The following is an 18,513-nucleotide window of genomic DNA, read 5'->3' as shown; positions in this document are numbered from 1 at the left end:
GTAATCAGGAGCAGGAAAGCTTGTGAAAGCGGAGGTGGGAGGAGAACTGCACAGGAGAGGGGGGAAGACCCACCTCCCACATGCACTGTAAATAAACACGTAGGCCTGAGAACGCAGGTGCAGTGTCACCTTTCCCAGTGCTTGGAAAGGGGAAAGCTTGTAGCAGAGGCCCCCGCACAGGAGAACTCTGAACAAACAAAGCCTGCGGGGCCAGGTGAGTGCTAAGCTCACCCCAGAGATCTGCATAAATAACACCGCCAGCAACTGCAGGCTGACAGCAGCGGGCAGGCAAGCCACAGTTGCAGATACCATTCTCAGAACTGTCTCCAGACTCTTTTTTTTTTTCTTTGTCTCCCTACCTTTGATGAGAGAACAACTGAATTACACCTGCAAGCTGAAAAACTTACTGAAACTGTATTACATTTGAACTTGGGACAGTTGGTGGGGTTTTTTTTGTGTGGGTGTGTGTAGTTTTGTTCTACTTTATGCATCCCCTTTGATGAGACAACTACAGAACAACATCTGAGGCACCATCTCCAGGACTGGAGACTGAGACTTCACTGCATTTGGACTTGGAGGTTTTTTGGTTTTTTTTTAATTTTCTATTTTTTCATTTTATTTTAATACATTTTTATAAATAGATTTTTCTTTCATATACTTATTTTTTATTTTTCTTACCTTTTTTTTTTTGATTTTCAATCCTCTCTCTGTCTCTCTAATGTCTGTTCAGCTTACTGTCGATTAGTACACTAAAGCTCCCTGTTTATACCTTTGAAATCTTCTTGTCTGACACCTTGTTCTGTTTTCTCCCTCCAGTCTGTGTATTTGTTTTTCCCATTTCTTTAACTTCTTGCTTTCCATCTCAGCTCACCCTTCCATTCTAAATATTACCATTGTTATTATTACAAGCTAGAAAATACTTAATTGCATACAGTACAGGGACAGTAACAACACCAAAGACAATGACAGGAAGACAGAAAAAACAGGGAAACCAGTCTCCCCACAGCAAAAAATTAGTATAGGAACCAGAGGGGAATGAAGAAAACAGGTACTCAGATCCAGACTCCAACAAAATGAAGATAAACTATGCCAAAGGACCCAATGAAGCCCACAAGAATAATTTAAAAGAAGACATACTACAGGAACTCAATGAGAATTTTATAGAGATGATACTGGATAGGGTCAACCAAAATGTACAGGAGACACTCAAGAAATTCCAAGACAACAAAAATAGAGAATTTGAAAAAACAAAAGAAGAAATAAAGGAAACCATAGAAGCACTGTATAAGCACTGTATAAGCACCAAAGTGAAACAGAGAACACAATGAATAAACAGATAAATGAACTCAGGACAAAAATAGACAACATTGAAGAGGAAAATAGCCAGGATATAGAAAACCTCAGAAAAAAGAACGAAACAGAACTGCAAAACAATACGGAACGCCAATCCAGCAGAATAGAACAAACAGAAGACAGAATCTCAGAACTTGAAGATGAAATGGTAATTAAAGAAAAAAACCAAAGAACTATTAATTAAACATTTTAAAGAAAATGCAAGAACTCACCGACTCCATCAAAAGACCAAACTTGAGAATCATGGGCATTGAAGAAGGAGAAGAGGTGCAAGCGAAGGGAATGCATAATCTATTCAACAAAATAATAATGGAAAATTTCCCAAATCTAGAGAAAGATATTCCCATACAGATGCAAGAGGCCTCCAGGACACCAAACAGACCAGATCAAAATAGAACTACCCCACGAAATATCATCATTAGAACAACAAGTTCAGAAACTAAGGAAAGAATATTGAAGGCTGTAAGAGAGAAAAAAACAAGTAACATACAAAGGTAAACCCATCAAAATCACAGCAGACTTCTCAACAGAAACATTAAAAGCAAGAAGAGCGTGGGGTGAGATATTCCAGGCACTGAATGAAAATAACTTCAACACCAGGATACTCTACCCAGAAAAACTATCATTCAAAATAGATGGAGCAATAAAAGTCTTCCATGATAAGCAGAAACTAAAACAATATGTGACCACAAAGCCACAACTACAAAGGATTCTTCAAGGGATTCTACACACAGAAAGTGAAACCCAACTTAACCATGAAAAGACAGGCAGCACCAAACCACAGGAAAAGAAAAAGCAAGACAGTAGAGAGTAACCTCAACTTAGGTACCCACAATCAAACCTTCAAACAACTAAGACAACTAAATGACAGGAATCACCACATACCTATCAGGACTAACACTCAATGTTAACAGACTTAATTCACCCATCAAAAGGCACAGCTTGATGAAATGGATTAAAAAGGAAGATCCAACAATTTGTGGCTTACAGGAGACCCATCTCGCCGACAGAAATAAGCATAGGCTAAGGATGAAAGGCTGGAAGAAGATTTACCAAGCCAATGGCCCCCAAAAACAGGCAGGAGTAGCAATACTTATCTCTGACAAAGTAGACTTCAAACCTACATTGATCAAATGAGATAAAGAAGGACATTCCATACTAATAAAAGGGGAAATAGACCAAAAGGAAATAATAATTATCAACCTGTATGCACCCAATGTCAACGCACCCAATTTCATCAAACATACCCTGAAAGACCTAAAAGCGTATATTAACTCCAACACAGTGGTTGTGGGAGACTTTAACACCCCATTATCATCAATAGATAGGTCATCCAAACAAAAAATCAATAAAGAAATCCAAGATCTAAAATATGCAATAGATCAAATGGACCTAGTTGATGTCTACAGAACATTTCATCCAACTTCTACACAATATACATTCTTCTCAGCAGCCCATGGAACCTTCTCCAAAATAGATCATATCCTAGGGCACAAAGCAAGTCTCAGCAAATATAAGAAAATAGAAATTATACTGTGCATACTATCTGATCACAATGCAGTAAAAGTAGAACTCAACAACAAAAGTAAAGACAAAAAATATGCAAACAGCTGGAAACTAAATAACTCATTACTTAATGAAGAATGGATCATCAATGAAATAAAAGAGGAAATTAAAAAGTTCCTGGAAGTCAATGACAATGAAAACACAACGTACCGGAACCTATGGGACACAGCTAAGGCAGTCCTGAGAGGAAAGTTTATAGCCATGAGTGCATATATTAAAAAGACTGAAGGATCCCAAATCAATGACCTAATGATACATCTCAAACTCCTAGAAAAACAAGAACAAGCAAATCCCAAAACAAATAGAAGGAGAGAAATAATAAAAATAAGAGCTGAAATCAATGAAATAGAAACCAAAAAAACCATTCAAAGAATTAATGAAACAAAAAGTTTGTTCTTTGAAAAAATAAACAAGATCGATAGACCCCTGACAAACCTGACTAAAATGAGGAGAGAAAAAACCCAAATTAGTAGAATCAGGAATGCAAAAGGGGAGATAACCACAAACACCATGGAAGTCCAGGAAATCATCAGAGACTACTTTGAGAACCTATATTCAAATAAATTTGAAAATCTTAAAGAAATGGACAGATTTCTAGATACATATGACCATCCAAAACTGAACCAAGAGGAAATTAATCACCTGAATAGATCTATAACACAAAATGAAATTGAAGCAGCAATCAAGAGTCTCCCTAAAAGAAAAGTCCAGGACCTGATGGATTCTCTGCTGAATTCTATCAGACCTTTAAAGAAGAACTGATACCAACCCTCCTTAAACTGTTCCACGAAATAGAAAAGGAAGGAAAACTGCCTGAAACATTTTAGGAAGCCAGTATTACACTTATTCCAAAACCAGGTAAAGACACCTCCAAAAAGGAGAACTATAGGCCAATCTCCTTAACGAACATTGATGCAAAAATCCTCAACAAAATAATGGCAAACCGAATTCAGCAACACATCAAAAAGATTATTCACCATGACCAAGTAGGCTTCATCCCAGGAATGCAGGGGTGCTTCAACATATGAAAATCAATAAATGTAATAAACCACATTAACAGAAGCAAAGACAAAAACCACTTGATCATCTCAATAGAGGCAGAAAAAGCCTTTCATAAGATCCAACACCATTTCATGATAAAAGCTCTAAGAAAACTAGGAACAGAAGGAAAGTACCTCAACATTATAAAAGCTATATATGACAAACATACAGCCAGCATTATACTTAATGGAGAAAAACTGAAACCATTCCCTCTAAAATCAGGAACCAGACAAGGATGCCCACTATCTCCACTCCTATTCAACATAGTACTGGAATTCCTAGCCAGAGCAATTAGGCAAGAAGAAGGAATAAAAGGAATACAAATAGGTAAAGAAACTGTCAAAATATCCCTCTTTGCAGATGACATGATCCTATACCTTAAAGACCCAAAAAACTCTACTCAGAAGCTTCTAGACATCATCAATAGCTACATCAAGGTAGCAGGATATAAAATCAACATAGAAAAATCATTAGCATTTCTGTACACTAATAATGAACAAACTGAAAAATAATATATGGAAACAATTCCATTTACAATAGCCTCAAAAAAAATCAAATACCTAGGTGTAAACCTAACAAAAGATGTGAACGATCTCTACAAGAAAAACTATAAACTTCTGAAGAAAGAGCTAGAGGAAGACTATAGAAAGTGGAGAGATCTCCCATGCTCATGGATTGGTAGAATCAACATAGTAAAAATGTCTATACTCCCAAAAGTAATCTACATGTTTAATGCAATTCCCATCAAAATTCCAATGACATTCATTAAAGAGATCGAAAAATCTACCGTGAAATTTATATGGAAACACAAGAGGCCACGAATAGCCAAGGCAATACTCAGTCAAAAGATCAATACTGGAGGTATCACAATACCTGACTTCAAACTATATTACAAAGCAATAACAATAAAAACAGCATGGTATTGGCACAAAAACAGACATGAAGACCAGTGGAACAGAACAGAGGACCCAGATATGAAGCCACACAACTATAACCAACTTATCTTTGACAAAGGAGCTAAAAATATACCACGGAGAAATAGCAGCCTCTTCAACAAAAACTACTGGGAAAACTGGTTAGCAGTCTGCAAAAAACTGAAACTAGATCCATGTATATCACCCTATACCAATATTAACTCAAAATGGATCAAGGATCTTAATATCAGACCCCAAACTCTAAAGTTGACACAGGAAAGAGTAGGAAATACTCTGGAGTTAGTAGGTATAAGTAAGAACTTTCTCAATGGAACCCCAGCAGCTCAGCAACTAAGAGATAGCATAGATAAGTGGGACTTCATAAAACAAAAAAGCTTCTGTTCATCAAAAGAAATGGTCTCTAAACTGAAGAGAACACCCACAGAGTGGGAGAAAATATTTGCCAGCTACACATCAGACAAAAGAACTGATAACCAGAATATATAGGGAACTTAAAAAAAAATTCTCCCAAAACTAATGAACCAATAAAGAAATGGGCAAGTGAACTAAACAAAACTTTCTCAAAAGAAGAAATTCAAATGGCCAAAAAACACATGAAAAAATGCTCACCATCTCTAGCAATAAAGGAAATGCAAATTAAAACCACACTAAGATTCCACCTCCCCCCTGTTAGAATAGCCATCATCAGCAACACCACCAACAACAGGTGTTGTCGAGGATGCGGGGAAAAAGGAACCCTCTTACACTGTTGGTGGGAATGTAAACTAGTACAACCACTCTGGAAAAAAATTTGGAGGCTACTTAAAAAGCTAAACATTGATCTACCATTTGATCCAGCAATACCACTCTTGGGGATATACCCAAAAGACTGTGACAAGGTTACTCCAGAGGCACCTGCACACCCATGTTTATTGCAGCACTATTCACCATAGTCAAGTTATGGAAACAGCCAAGATGCCCCACCACTGATGAATGGATTAAGAAAATATGGTATCTATACACAATGGAATTTTATGCAGCCATGAAGAAGAACGAAATGTTATCATTCGCTGGTAAATGGATGGAATTGGAGAACATCATTCTGAGTGAGGTTAGCCGCCCAAAAGACCAAAAATCATATGTTCACCCTCATATGTGGTCATTAGATCAAGGGCAAACACAACAAGGGGATTGGACTATGAGCACATGATAAAAGCGAGAGCACACAAGGGAGGGGTGAGGATAGGTAAGACACCTAAAAAATTAGTTAGCATTTGTTGCCCTCAACGCAGAGAAACTAAAGCAGATACCTTAAAAGCAACTGAGGCCAATAGGAGAAGGGGACCAGGAACTAGAGAAAAGGGTAGATCAAAAAGAATTAACCTAGAAGGTAACACACACGCACAGGAAATTAATGTGAGCCAATGCCCTGTATAGCTATCCTTATTTCAACCAGCAAAAACCCTTGTTCCTTCCTATTATTGCTTATACTCTCTCTACAACAAAATTAGAGATAAGGGCAAAATAGTTTCTGCCAGGTATTGAGGGGGTGGGGGGGAGAGGGAGGGGGCTGAGTGGATGGTAAGGGAGGGGGTGGGGGCAGGGGGGAGAAATGACCCAAGCCTTGTATGCACATATGAATAATAAAAAAATAAAAATGAAAAAAAAAAAGACTTAATGAAGAAAAAAAAATAGGGCCTCTTGAACTACTTGCTGGAGCTGACTTTGAACCTCAATCCTCCTCACCTCTGCGTCTTGAGTAGCTAGAATTATAGGTGTGAGACATACTTATCTTTTAATGTTGCCTTGGTTATTTACAACAGTTTTAGAGTCACAGAAAAATTGGGCAGAAGCTCCATACTTCCCACTTTTCCTCCTCCATACAGGCATTGCCTCCCCCAGGAGTAGTGTCCCCTTCCAGAGGGGAACAAACTTCACTGTTCTTAGACAGATAAGAATGCATACTTGCAAATCCATAGTTGACCTTGAGGGTCATTCTTGCTGTTGTCCAGTCAACAAGTTTTGAAGAGCATATAATGAATGAACCCGCATTGCAGGATCACACAGAATAGTTTCTTCTGCTCAAAGTCCTGTGTACTCTGGCTGTTCATGCCCACTACAACCAGAGCCTTCCAACCACTGGGCTTTCTGCTCTCTCCATGGCTTTGCCTTTGCAGAATGTCATGCAGAATCTGGCCTCTATATCTGGGTAATTTGTATAAGGACCCAAGACCCCTCCCCACACCCACCTTCCTCACACAGTCCCCCACCCATGATTTGATTTTCAATGTCTGGCAGGACCATGGTTCAGTTATTCATTCACCTGCTAAAGGAAGCCATGATGCATTACAAATGCTGGCAATGAACAAAGCAGCCATAACCATCCAGGTGGGGCCAATCCCTCTGGCAAAGACCCAGGAGCTCCAGAATTGTAGTGGAAAGGAATGCTTGGTTAACTGTTATTGATTTTCTTGACATGCTCACCTGATAGACAGAATGACCACCAAAAGGGCAAGGGTTGTGTCCTTGCCACCCTGGGTCTTCACATCTGAGCATGGCACCTGACAAGTGGTAGAAAGTGCTCTTGACCTTCAGGTCACATGGAACCTCTACCATCAGTGACAGCCACTAAAAGGCCAGCCTGGAAAGAACACAGGCTGACTAAAAGTCATGTGGAAGACACAGCACTCAGGCTGCTGCTCTCACTGCCCGTGTGTCAACGTCCAGCCATCATAAGGGCTCATGAGCTGAACCTCACTTGTTTCCATACGTTTTCCCCAGAAATGCAGGACATTGTCACTGTCAAACAGTCCCACAATGCACACAGAGCAACACCTTCCCTGGCCTTCCCTTCATCCCAGGCCCCTTTCTAGAGGGTTTGGTTTAGTTCTCTCATTCTAGATTTTTCTGACTTTCCCTCCATTTGTCCATACACATGGAGGCCTCTGGTTTCATCCACCCTTCTAGAAAGGGTGTCTTACTGTGGAATGGGTCATGGTGCTTTTCCCACTGAAGTGGAAGGATTGAAGGTCTGTCCTCATTCTCATTGGCTGGCACAGAGCATCCCATAGCTGAGGACTCAGGTGAGCGCTGTGTCTGTTTGTGGACATCTAGCTTCTTCTGATTTGTTGCTGTTACTGAACCCGTGGTCCTAAGGATCTTGACACGCTGAAGCTTCTCTTTAACTTCTCAAAGTTTTCTCCTTGTTCTCTGCTCCATCTGTGCTGAACCTTCAGTTCCCCCTTCTCTGACAGGTTATTTCATCAGTATGAACAGACTCTCCACATTCGTCCATTTAAAAGAAAAGCAAAGAGAGTGAAAAGAAACCTCCTTCACCTCCATGTCATTCTTCTCCTGCACACACAGCTTCTCCTCAGAGGTCTCGGCATTCCCTGTCTCTGTGTCTGGTCCCTTACATAGGCTCAGTGTCATTTTAAGGAAACATTCCAAGTGCACAGAAGAATACGCTCAGTATATAAAATAATGTAGGTGCTCACATCCAGCTTTACTTGTATGTAAACAGTTGGTTCTACTTGCTCCAGATTTTCCTAACACCTGCTGCAACACCATCCCCTATCATTGGAGTCTTGATTTCCCTCCTGCTCCAAGATACCCACTTTATAAATGTTCTTAGTTATCCTTAGGAAACATGTATTAGTTCCATTGTCTGTGAATCTAATTCCAATGACATGAATGGGTAATTGAATTTTGTTTTGTTTTGGATGCAGTGTCTTGCTGTGTGGACTGCTGAATGGCCTCAACAATGAGATCCTCCTGCCTCAGCCTCCTGAGTATTTCCCTAGAGTTTTATTTTAGGGGCCTTGCTTATTGAGTTCCCATGAGAAAGGATTCTCAACAAGTCAAAAAACATGGTGAAAGTAACAGGAAAGGTTATAAGGTAAGGGAATTTTATGAAGAGCAGGAAGAACTTGCCTCCATAGAGGAGAGCAGTGGTCCCAGAGAGGACGATGAGGCCTCACTGGCTACATCACAGCTGTAATGGAGTTTAAAGAAAAGTTTGGGGGAAACTTTGATCAGTGTATCAAGATAGCATTTTTTATAAATTATATCTAATTATAAATCTTAACACAATCCTTTGTGACATGAAGCAAAAGGAAAGTGGACACGGAATTAAAAATTTCCAGCAACAGAATTGAGGCCTGAAAAATCGTCTGAACTCTGCTTACACTGCAAACAGATGCCAAGCTCAACTTGGGTCATTTCTTCTAAACATGTTACACTGAAAAAAAACTAACCCCACACCAATCATAACCAGCCATCCACAGCTGACTGTGCAACTTGAGCTTTCTAAGAAGGTAAATGAAGAAAAGGAAACTTTAGACGGGTGTGTTCGCACCCCCTGTGTTCAAACCCAGCTACTGCAGAGTCTGAAACCAGAGGATCGAGTGTTTGAGACCAGGTTGGGAAAGTTGGCCAGACCTATCTCTTTCTCCCCCTGACCCCACAGAGAATCAAATCCAGGACCTCCTGCCTGATAGGTATATGTTCTACCTTTGAGCCATCCCTCCAGGCTGGCTTCAAACTCCTAATCCTCCTGCCTCAGATTCCTGAGTAGCTGTGATTACAGGCCTGAGACACCACACCCAGTTTGACAAGACCCATTTCTAAACAACAAACAAACAATACAAAATTCTTGAAGCCACAATCAGTCTAATATTTTGCTGTTTTCCTGTTTCCTCAAATACTTGCTCTGACAGATTTGCTTTCCTGACAGAGAACCTCTTTCCTTCTAGTGTCTTCTGATTCAAAAAGTTATATTTCAATCAAAAAACAAGTCTTAAAATCTCACTTGACTGTATTTGTGATTTTATAATATAGAAAAAACTTCATTTTATCTAAAATAAAGTAAGTCTTCCTATGGGTGAAGCAGAGTTCATTGATCTTACACAATAAGAAACACTGAGGTCTAGCATGCTGGAGGCCCTGAGTTCAATGCCCAATGCCACCAGAAACAACAAAGGAAAAGACACTGAGAATAGTAGGGCAGGATGGCTTTGCCCTTCCTGTAAAACCTGCATTTAGGAGCTTGAATCAGGAGGACAATGAGAAAAGGCTTTCCTGGGCTAGCTTGTGAGACAGTGAGATATTGTTGATAAGAAAGAAAAGGGGGAAAAGAAGAAAGGAAGGAAGGAAGGAAAGAAGGAAGGAAGAGATGGAGGGAGGGACGAATGGAGGAAGGGAAGGAGGTAGAGAGGAAAGGGGGAAGGAGGGAGGACAACAAGATCTGTGAAGGGAAGGAGGTAGAAAGGGAGGAGGGAGGGAGAGAGGGAGGAACAAGAGCTGAGAAGCAGGTGCAGCAGTTTAGGCCTGGAGTCCCAGAACTCTAGAGGCTGGGGTAGGAGGATCACTTGAGCCCCAGACTCTCCACAGCAACCTAAGAGACACAGAGAACACCTCATCAAAAAACAAAGAGGGACTGGGTGTGTAGGAGACTCTGGCTTCAATTCTGAGTACCAACAACAACATAAGCAAAGCATATGAACAAACAACAACAACAAGCAAGTAAATAAACAAATTAGATCTTTGATTGCAGAGTTCTTTCTGTCTGAGGTGGGGTAGGGAGAAGGAACCCATTCCAGGTTCCTCTGTAGGAATTAAAGGATTGAGGCTCAGACACCCAAGCCTGAGGCATGCAATGTATTTGGTGTATTCTTTCTCTAGTTACTTTTAAAGTAGGATTAAGGGGAAAGGGGTAAAAGTTTCCATAGTTGTGCTGTTCTTAAAGCAATGGTGGTTTTCCAATCATGTAAATTAAGCTGACTTGTGGCTAGTGGCAGAGCACTTGCCCAGCGTGCTGGAGGCCCTGAGTTCCATCCTCAGCACTGCAAGAAAGAAAAACCCTTCTCTTCCTAGTGCAATACAATAGCATGTCTACTTGCTGCATTTCCTACAATTAAAATGCTGATCTGAGCAGAAAGCAGGCCTATAATGGGGCCTGGTGAGAAGAGGATCTGGAGGATGCCCATATGAGGAGCCCACAGTAAAAACTAAAATGCCCTTTCTAAAATATAAGAAGAACAGAAAACACTGGAAGCATGGTAGGAGTGGTAGAGCATCTGCCTAACTATTGTGAGTCTCTGAGTTCAAGCCCCAAGACTGTCAAAAGAAAACAGAATGAAACAACAGAGATAAGATCCTGCAGGACTCCCTTTTCAGAAACTTAATTATGTGAAATTTAATAGTTTTTAAACTATTTACATTCTTATTTTAATGTGCCTGTGTATTTGTTGTGCCTCAGTTTGATGGTAAGAGAGATCTATTCAGCCTGGTTGGCGAGCTGCACCTGCATTCCCAGCTCTCAGGATGCAGAGACAGGAGAATGCCGAGTTCAAGGCTGGCATGGGCAAGGTAGGGAGACCCTGATTCAAGGAAAACACAGACATGCACACAAACCCACACAGGCTAATATTCTGGAAGATTTTTAATGTGAATTATCTTTAAATCAGGAATAAGGGAAACAGGCACATGTTAAACACTGGGTCTTATTTCCCTCCACATTCTAGAGCTCATGCAACAAGAACTGAGAGTGATAAAACGGGCATAGCAAGTTTCTGGGCTGTAGAGAGATTGAGCAGAGAGAATTATGCCTCTCACCCTTCCCAAGGGTAGATTCTCTACTGGTTAAAAACACAATGAGCTCCCTGACGATGTTGGGGTGGCTTTCTTCTGCTGTGGGTTTCCAAATTGGGGTGGGGTCCTGCAGGTCCTTGTGAGCTGTGGTCCAGGATGAGAGCCTAGGGGAGGACCCATGTCCTGTTCCTTTGCTATGTCTGGGCCACAGGAGAGCAATCCTTGCTTTTAATAGAGCAGCCTCATGATCAATAGAATTCAACCACAGATTATATGAAAGACTTATGTAGTTAATTTTTCTTTGAAATATAAAATGCCACAAGCTTTTTGTTTATTGTTTGTTTAGTACTGAAAATCAAATCAAGGATATCTCCCATGTTAAGCCCTTGCCATACCAGAGAGCTACACCATAACCCAAAGTACTTCAAGTTTTTTCTAAAATTTGGAAATCTTACGATAAAATTCAAACCTTTCTGTGCTTGTAAGAGTTAGCTCAGAAATCATTCAAGTTGAAGGTCATTGTCAATGACAGACTATTATGAAGGTCCTATATGTACATATACATGTACATATAGGGCATTCATATATATACATATATACATATATATGCAGTGCAGTTCTGGGAATGTAACACACACAATGATCTGCCCCACTCTCACAATTAGCGGAGACTAAAGGTGCCAAGCTTGGTGCAGATGCATTTTTTCAGGATCTGAAGTTGGCCAAGTGCCTTTGTCCATGTTATAAAATGGAATCTTTGCCTTGAAATATGGGCCTAGTGCAGACGAGACCAGGGATCAACCACTGAGCTGTGTCCCCAAACTGTCAGGAGCAGAGCAGATACTTCCCTGCATAACTTAGTACTATGAGGGTCACCCAAATGTAAATCATCACCAATAACGTGAAATAAATTAATGAATGTGTCTTTGGCCCTCAAGCTATTCCTAATTCCCTTCCCTTTTCTGAGTTCCAGGACAGCCTGGTTTATAGAGACAGATCCTGTCTTAAACACTGTCAACCATGGGCATGTCTGAAGGTATGGCTCAGTGCTTGAGCTTGGACTCCTAATACAAGAATCTCTGGGTTCCATTCCCATCACAACAAGAAAAAGAAAAGGGCAGCTGAAAATTTTTCTCTACAACATTTTACACCAGAATCAAGTGGGAGATCAGGATTGTTGAGCACACACTCCAGAACGGATGAAGTGGTCTTTAAGGCTGAGTACTGCACGTGAAATGCCCACCCAATCCCCCTTTCACATCATGGCTGTGGGCACTGATCTCAGGACATAGGGTTTTCCCCAACTCTGGAGGAGCTACATCTTACACCCTCAGTGGCTTTCAGACTTTGAAATGTCTGATTCCCCATTTCTGGAAGTCAAGGCTGCCCTTGGGCCCCTGCACCCATTCTTTGACTTCATCTTCTCAAGTCAGTTGGCTGAGCTAATCCCATGTGAAACACCCTTGACCTCCTGGGTAAACCAAAGTGTACATTTCCCTCCATGCCCATACCTCAAGGTGAGTTTAACAGACTTTGCAGTCTTGTGCGTGTCTCTCCTTTCAAATTCTACCTCCATTGAGACAAAGTCTTCCATTCCTCACCCCTTGGTCCCTCAAGAATGCCCACAAGTCTTACACTGTCCAGGGTGTTTCACAGATCCCATTAAAATCACTCAGCCCAATGACATGGTCACTGCAGAGACCCCTCAGTGCGATTTTCTCCAGATCCCCTTCAAAGAGGCCTTAGCCTATATCTTGGCACCATCTCACCTCAGCTCTGCCCCTCTGCCTCCCTGAGGGGCTCAGGACCTACTGTTCCTAGCATAGCTCCCAGTGTTCTTGGGTACATTGAGATATCTATTTCTTTGAGAAGGACAGGACTGTCTTCATAAAGTTGATGTTACTCTGGAAATTTTGTGTAATTTTGATGAGCCAAAAATCACCCAAAAATGATATTTTCAGATTTATTTTTCTTTCTAATGTCGAGGACACATAAACCCTTCCTTATTTCGAATTAAGACCTATGACAGGGTTACATATGGTAGAACTCAGTCAACATGTGGAAAAAATCAGTAAAGGAGTCCTTGACTTTTACCCCATCCTTTATTCTTTACTTTCAAAAATGGACATCTGGACAAAAAGAAAAGGAAGGGATGATAGGACAGTTACAAAATAGATTCCAGATCTGATATGTGTCCTGGAAAAAAATCAAACTAGGACCCATTTTGAAGGAGTAAAAAGGAATCTCTCCAAATTTATAGAAGCAACGTAAACACTCCTTGACCCACAGCAAAGTTTGCTGAGTCATGAATATTAAATCAGTAGCAAGGTCAGAACAGATAAATATCTATAAGCCACTGAGAGGTAAAGATTGGTTTGGTTTTAGGATTTGCTGCTGTTTTTAACTCAGCCATGATGAAGAAAATACTGAAGTGGGAAGAACACAAATTTACATTACCTGGCTTTCAACTCAACTCAAAACTCTAATCTCTAAATCAGAGTAGCCTGTCCCTTATTCACTCAAGTCTATCACTGCCATAGCCCACAGGCAAAAAGGAGAAGACTCAGAGACACATTCTGTTGGTCATTCATATGTGGACCAGGAAACATGTCTCTTCCCATCTCATAGTTAATTTGAACTGGATGCCAATCTTTCCTAGCTGTACATGGCTCTTAGGCTTCCTAGAAAAAAAGCCAATATCGTACCTTGATCTCAGACTCAATTTAGAACCTCCTTTCAGCTGGGAACCAGTGGCTCATGCCTATAATCCTAGCTTCTTGGGAGGCTGAGATCAGGAGAATCATAGTCCTAAGCCAGCCTGGGCAAATAGCTTATGAGATCTCCATCTCCAAAATAATAAAAGCAAAATGGACTGAAGGTGTGGCTCAAGCTGTAAAGTGCTTGATTTGCAAAGGAAGCCCGTAGTATCAAACCTCAGTCCTGTCAAAAAAAAAAATGGACATCTGGACTGGGTGAGGCTCAAGTGGTTAAGCGCTTGTCTAGTGAATGGTAGGCACTGAGTTCCCTCCAGTAGTATAAATCAAAAAACCAAAAAAAAACCACCTCAGATATTTAATTTACTGTCCCTAGGAAAAAGCTAAAAACTTTGTTTCAGGAATTTAATCAGATATTGCTTTCTGATTGGAATCTAATAGTTGAAAGGTGAGATATGAGTAGAAAAATCAATTAAAATTATTGACAAAACCCTGAGCAGAGGTCACTGCCTGGGCTGCTGAGAGGCCTGAGCCCTTGCCAACCTCACCCACAATCTGTGAGTCACCAACCTCGGTAAGGACACCCATCCTACCTACCCTCAGCCAGTCTCAAATAGTGACAGGCAGCCAGGATGTCAGGGGAAACTTTCCTTTTTGTGCAGCCCAGATGAACAGATGGAAGGCTGTGATTTTGCCTCAAAATGAAGTGTTGGCTTTCATCCTAATCACTTTGATTTCTGCTTCACTTTATGGTATTTAATTTCTTTTCTTTTATTTATATGTGCCTTCAATGTTTGGGTCATTTCTCCACCCTTTCCCCTGCCCCCTCCCTTACCTCCCCACCCCCTCCCTCTCCCCGCCACACCCTCGCTACCAGGCAGAAACTATTTTGCCCTTATCTTTAATTTTGTTGAAGAGAGAGTATAAGCAATAATAGTAAGGACAAAGGGTTTTTCCTAGATGAGATAAGGACAGCTATACAGGGAGTTGACTCGCATTGCTTTCCTGTGCATGTGTGTTACCTTCTAAATTAATTCTTCTCAAACTAACCTTTTCTCTAGTTCCTGGTTCCCTCCTATTGGCCTCTGTCGCTTTAAAGTATCTGCATTAGTTTCTCTATGTTGAGGGCAACAAATGCTATCTAGTTTTTTGGGTGTCTTACCTATCCTCATACCTCCCAAGTGTGCTCTTGCTTTATCATGTGATCGAAGTCCAATCCCCTTGTTGTGTTTGGCATTTAATTTTCATTTATGCTGCAGCCTTGTGCATTCCAGGCAAATGTTCCACTGTGGACCTGAATTCCCAGTCCTTTACCATTTCTTGTTTTCTTTCATCCTTTTCTTCAGTGCTATGGGCAGAATCCAGGATTTATGCTTGCTAGGCACTCAATTAACCACTGAGCTTAATTCCTAATCCCCTTACGAATTCTTAATCAAACACCTAAAAATAGAACATGTGATTGGAAATTTATCTCTTCACACTTTAATTTTTTGGGTGGCCTTAAAATGATTGATCATAGACTTTGTGGCTTTATGAGTTTATAAGTTTGATATTCCTTTTGACCAAAAGGTTACTCACATTCTATACAACAAGTTTAAAGCAGATTTGTGTTCTGATTTATTTCTTCCCCATAACCACCCCAGAGTGTTAGTTTCCCAGATGTGATCACGTACATATGGGAATGTACATCTCAGAGTGACTGTTTTCTTCTCTAATGTCCAAATGCTCTATATTATTGTTACATGACTTTCACAATAGTTTTAAATGTTTTTTTGACAGAATTGGAGACCAAAATAGCTAGCAACATAGAAGGCAGAGATTGAAAGGAGAATTGGAATTCCTTTCCTGTAGTCTTTGAAATTTGACAAATATGCATCATTATCTTCAACTTGTGTATTTGGTTTCCATTCAAAGTGTAGTGAGGTTGGGATGGGGACAGCACCTGCCCAGAAAGCATAGGACCCTGAGTTCAAGCACCAATAACACCAAAAAAATTTAAAAAGATACAAAGTATAGTGAGTTGGACATAACTGGGTCCCGAACTTAAGGGACATTATAGGATTTGGGGCCATGCCACCTAACAAGTACCCAGCCCAAGACAGAACGGACTTTATCTGGCAGTGCCAGGCTTTGCCTACATGCAGTGCTGGAATTAATCATATGATACTCAGACCTTGCGAGCCACATACCAACACATCTCCAGGACCTGATGCCTGGGGAGCCTATGATAGTCAGGTCTACATAGCTCCCTAGCTTCCCAACACATCCAGCAGGATATTAGGAGAAGAAGACAGGAAGGATGATTGTTTTCCTCTGTGACTCTCCACCCTCCTCCCTGGGCTTTTCAGTCTTCTCTGCTCCATCCCACCATTGTCCACCAGCAGTACTAAAGCCCAAAGCATTGAGACTTGGTGCCCCTGGTGACCTCTGTGCACAGTGGAGGAGCACCAGGGGCAGACAGTGCACACCCATGGTGAATAGGCTGGGCACAAGATCCTAGCTGGACCTGGAAAAATGGGATCCTTCAATTTCTTCTTCACAGTCTAGAAGGAACAGCTGTGGTAGGTGAGCTCTGACAGGGCTGAGAGAGTGGGGATGGCACTGATGTAAAACAGACCCTGAAAACAGTGAGACAGATGGAGGGGCATGTGAGGAAAGACAGTCCTAGAATAATGGGCAGAAGCCTTGTTACTTTTCACAGACAAACCAAGGTCCTTAGCTCCAAATCCTCAATCCAAGTGGGAGAAACAGATTAGCACCTCCAACACATAATGGGGAACAGGTGCAGTGTGACTTCATTCACAGGTTTGGAAAACAGAGAAGCTGAAACATTTGGCCACCCTTTTAATCCCAGCTACTGGGAGGCTTAGATATGAGCACTGGGGGTTCCATAGGGGTGGGTTGACAGGCTGCCTCTTCCTGATACTTCCCAGGCTCCTTTCCCTGAAGATCCTTCAGAATGAGCATCAAGGCCCCACCCACACTCCTGCAGCTGGCAGGGCAGAGCCTGCTGAGGAACAAGGCCCTGGCCATCTCTGTTCTGGAGACACTGCCCACACAGCTATCCCTCCTCTGTTCATGGAGGCCTTCACCAGGAGACACACTGAGGCCATGAAGACCATGGTGCAGGCCTGGCCCTTCCCCTGCCTCACCCTGGGGACCCTGATGAAGACATGAGACCTGTAGACCTCACAGGTCACACTGGATGAGCTGAATGGGCTGCTTGGCCAGTGAGTTTGCCCCAGGTGAGTGCAACCCAGGCAGCCTAGAAGGAGGGGCCCTGGGAATCCAGGGGGATACAGCTGTGGACAGGGAGAGTTGAGCACTGAGGGAAGACCAGAGGCTTCTAATGGCATGTCGGAGACAAGGCTCCCTTTGTGAGCCATTCTGTCTTGACCTTGCCCACGGTTGTTTGTCCCAACTTCTCCACCTCCAGCACAAGATGGCGCCGTCCCTGCTTCTCTTCCGGGAGTTTACCTTGCCACCGGCGCGAACGTTCACCCTATCAGAAGTCCTATAGCAGAACCAGCCAACCAGCCTGCACCTCGTCGTACCCCTCACTCCCTCAGCACATAAATACCCCTGTGTGAACAATAAAATTTTGCAGCTTGATCAGAACTCCTGTCTTGCTGTCTCCTTCGTGTCTCTTGTCCCTTCATTCTTCCCCTTCTAGGTCCGCTACCCACACTGATGTGTCCTGCAGGACGGGACAATGGCACCAGCCTGGAGGAATAGAAAGCACTGGGTCATTGCTGGGCCCATATGGGACAGGACTTCAGTGGTATACAAAATGCTTAGGATGGAGGCAGAGATGGCTGAGGAGGTTGTACCTGCCTCCTCCCATAGAAACCAGAAGAGGGGATCAGGTTATGTGAAATAGTCGTGGATGGAGAAAAGTGAGATAGAGGAAGAAGGAATCAGTTGCTGTAGATGAAGAGGCACAGGAAAGGCCTGGTGTCCTGGGAAACACATGGATCCCATGGCACTCTGGAGGATGAGGAATGAGTATTGTACATTTGAAGTGAACCTGAGTGTGTGACCGTGCATCAAAAAAGAAAAAGAAAAAAAAAAAAACAGGTAGAAAGTTGTATCCTTGCCTGAAGTCTGAGGCTCCTGTTTCACCCACAGGAGGTAGAAATTTCAAGTGTTGGATTTGCAGAAAGTGCAAGTGCACTGCTCCAGGCAGCTGTCCACACTGGCTGCCTTTGCTCCTTACCTGGGCCAGATGAAATATCTCCTCAATCTATTTCCCTCCACATCCACATGCCTGCCTCAGTGTCCCAGAGAAGCAGGAGCATCTGGTTGTCCAATTCACCTTAGTTTCCCAAGCTGGT

At 41.9% G+C, this 18,513-nt stretch overlaps 1 protein-coding gene across 1 annotated transcript in view; it reads left to right on the top strand.

The window, feature by feature from the left end:
• Nucleotides 1–17,356, top strand: part of LOC109701980 (PRAME family member 12-like) — a 40,364-nt gene extending 23,008 nt beyond the window's left edge. The window contains 1 exon segment of the mRNA XM_074079625.1: nucleotides 17,113–17,356. Coding sequence (XP_073935726.1) covers nucleotides 17,113–17,356 — 244 coding nt within the window.
• Nucleotides 17,357–18,513: the final 1,157 nt, after the last annotated feature.

The sequence above is a fragment of the Castor canadensis genome, chromosome 7, assembly GCF_047511655.1.
Source record: "Castor canadensis chromosome 7, mCasCan1.hap1v2, whole genome shotgun sequence".
Taxonomy (NCBI): Eukaryota; Metazoa; Chordata; class Mammalia; order Rodentia; family Castoridae; genus Castor; species Castor canadensis.
Note: the sequence above shows the minus strand (reverse complement) of the source record. Positions and strands in the feature narration are given on the sequence as shown.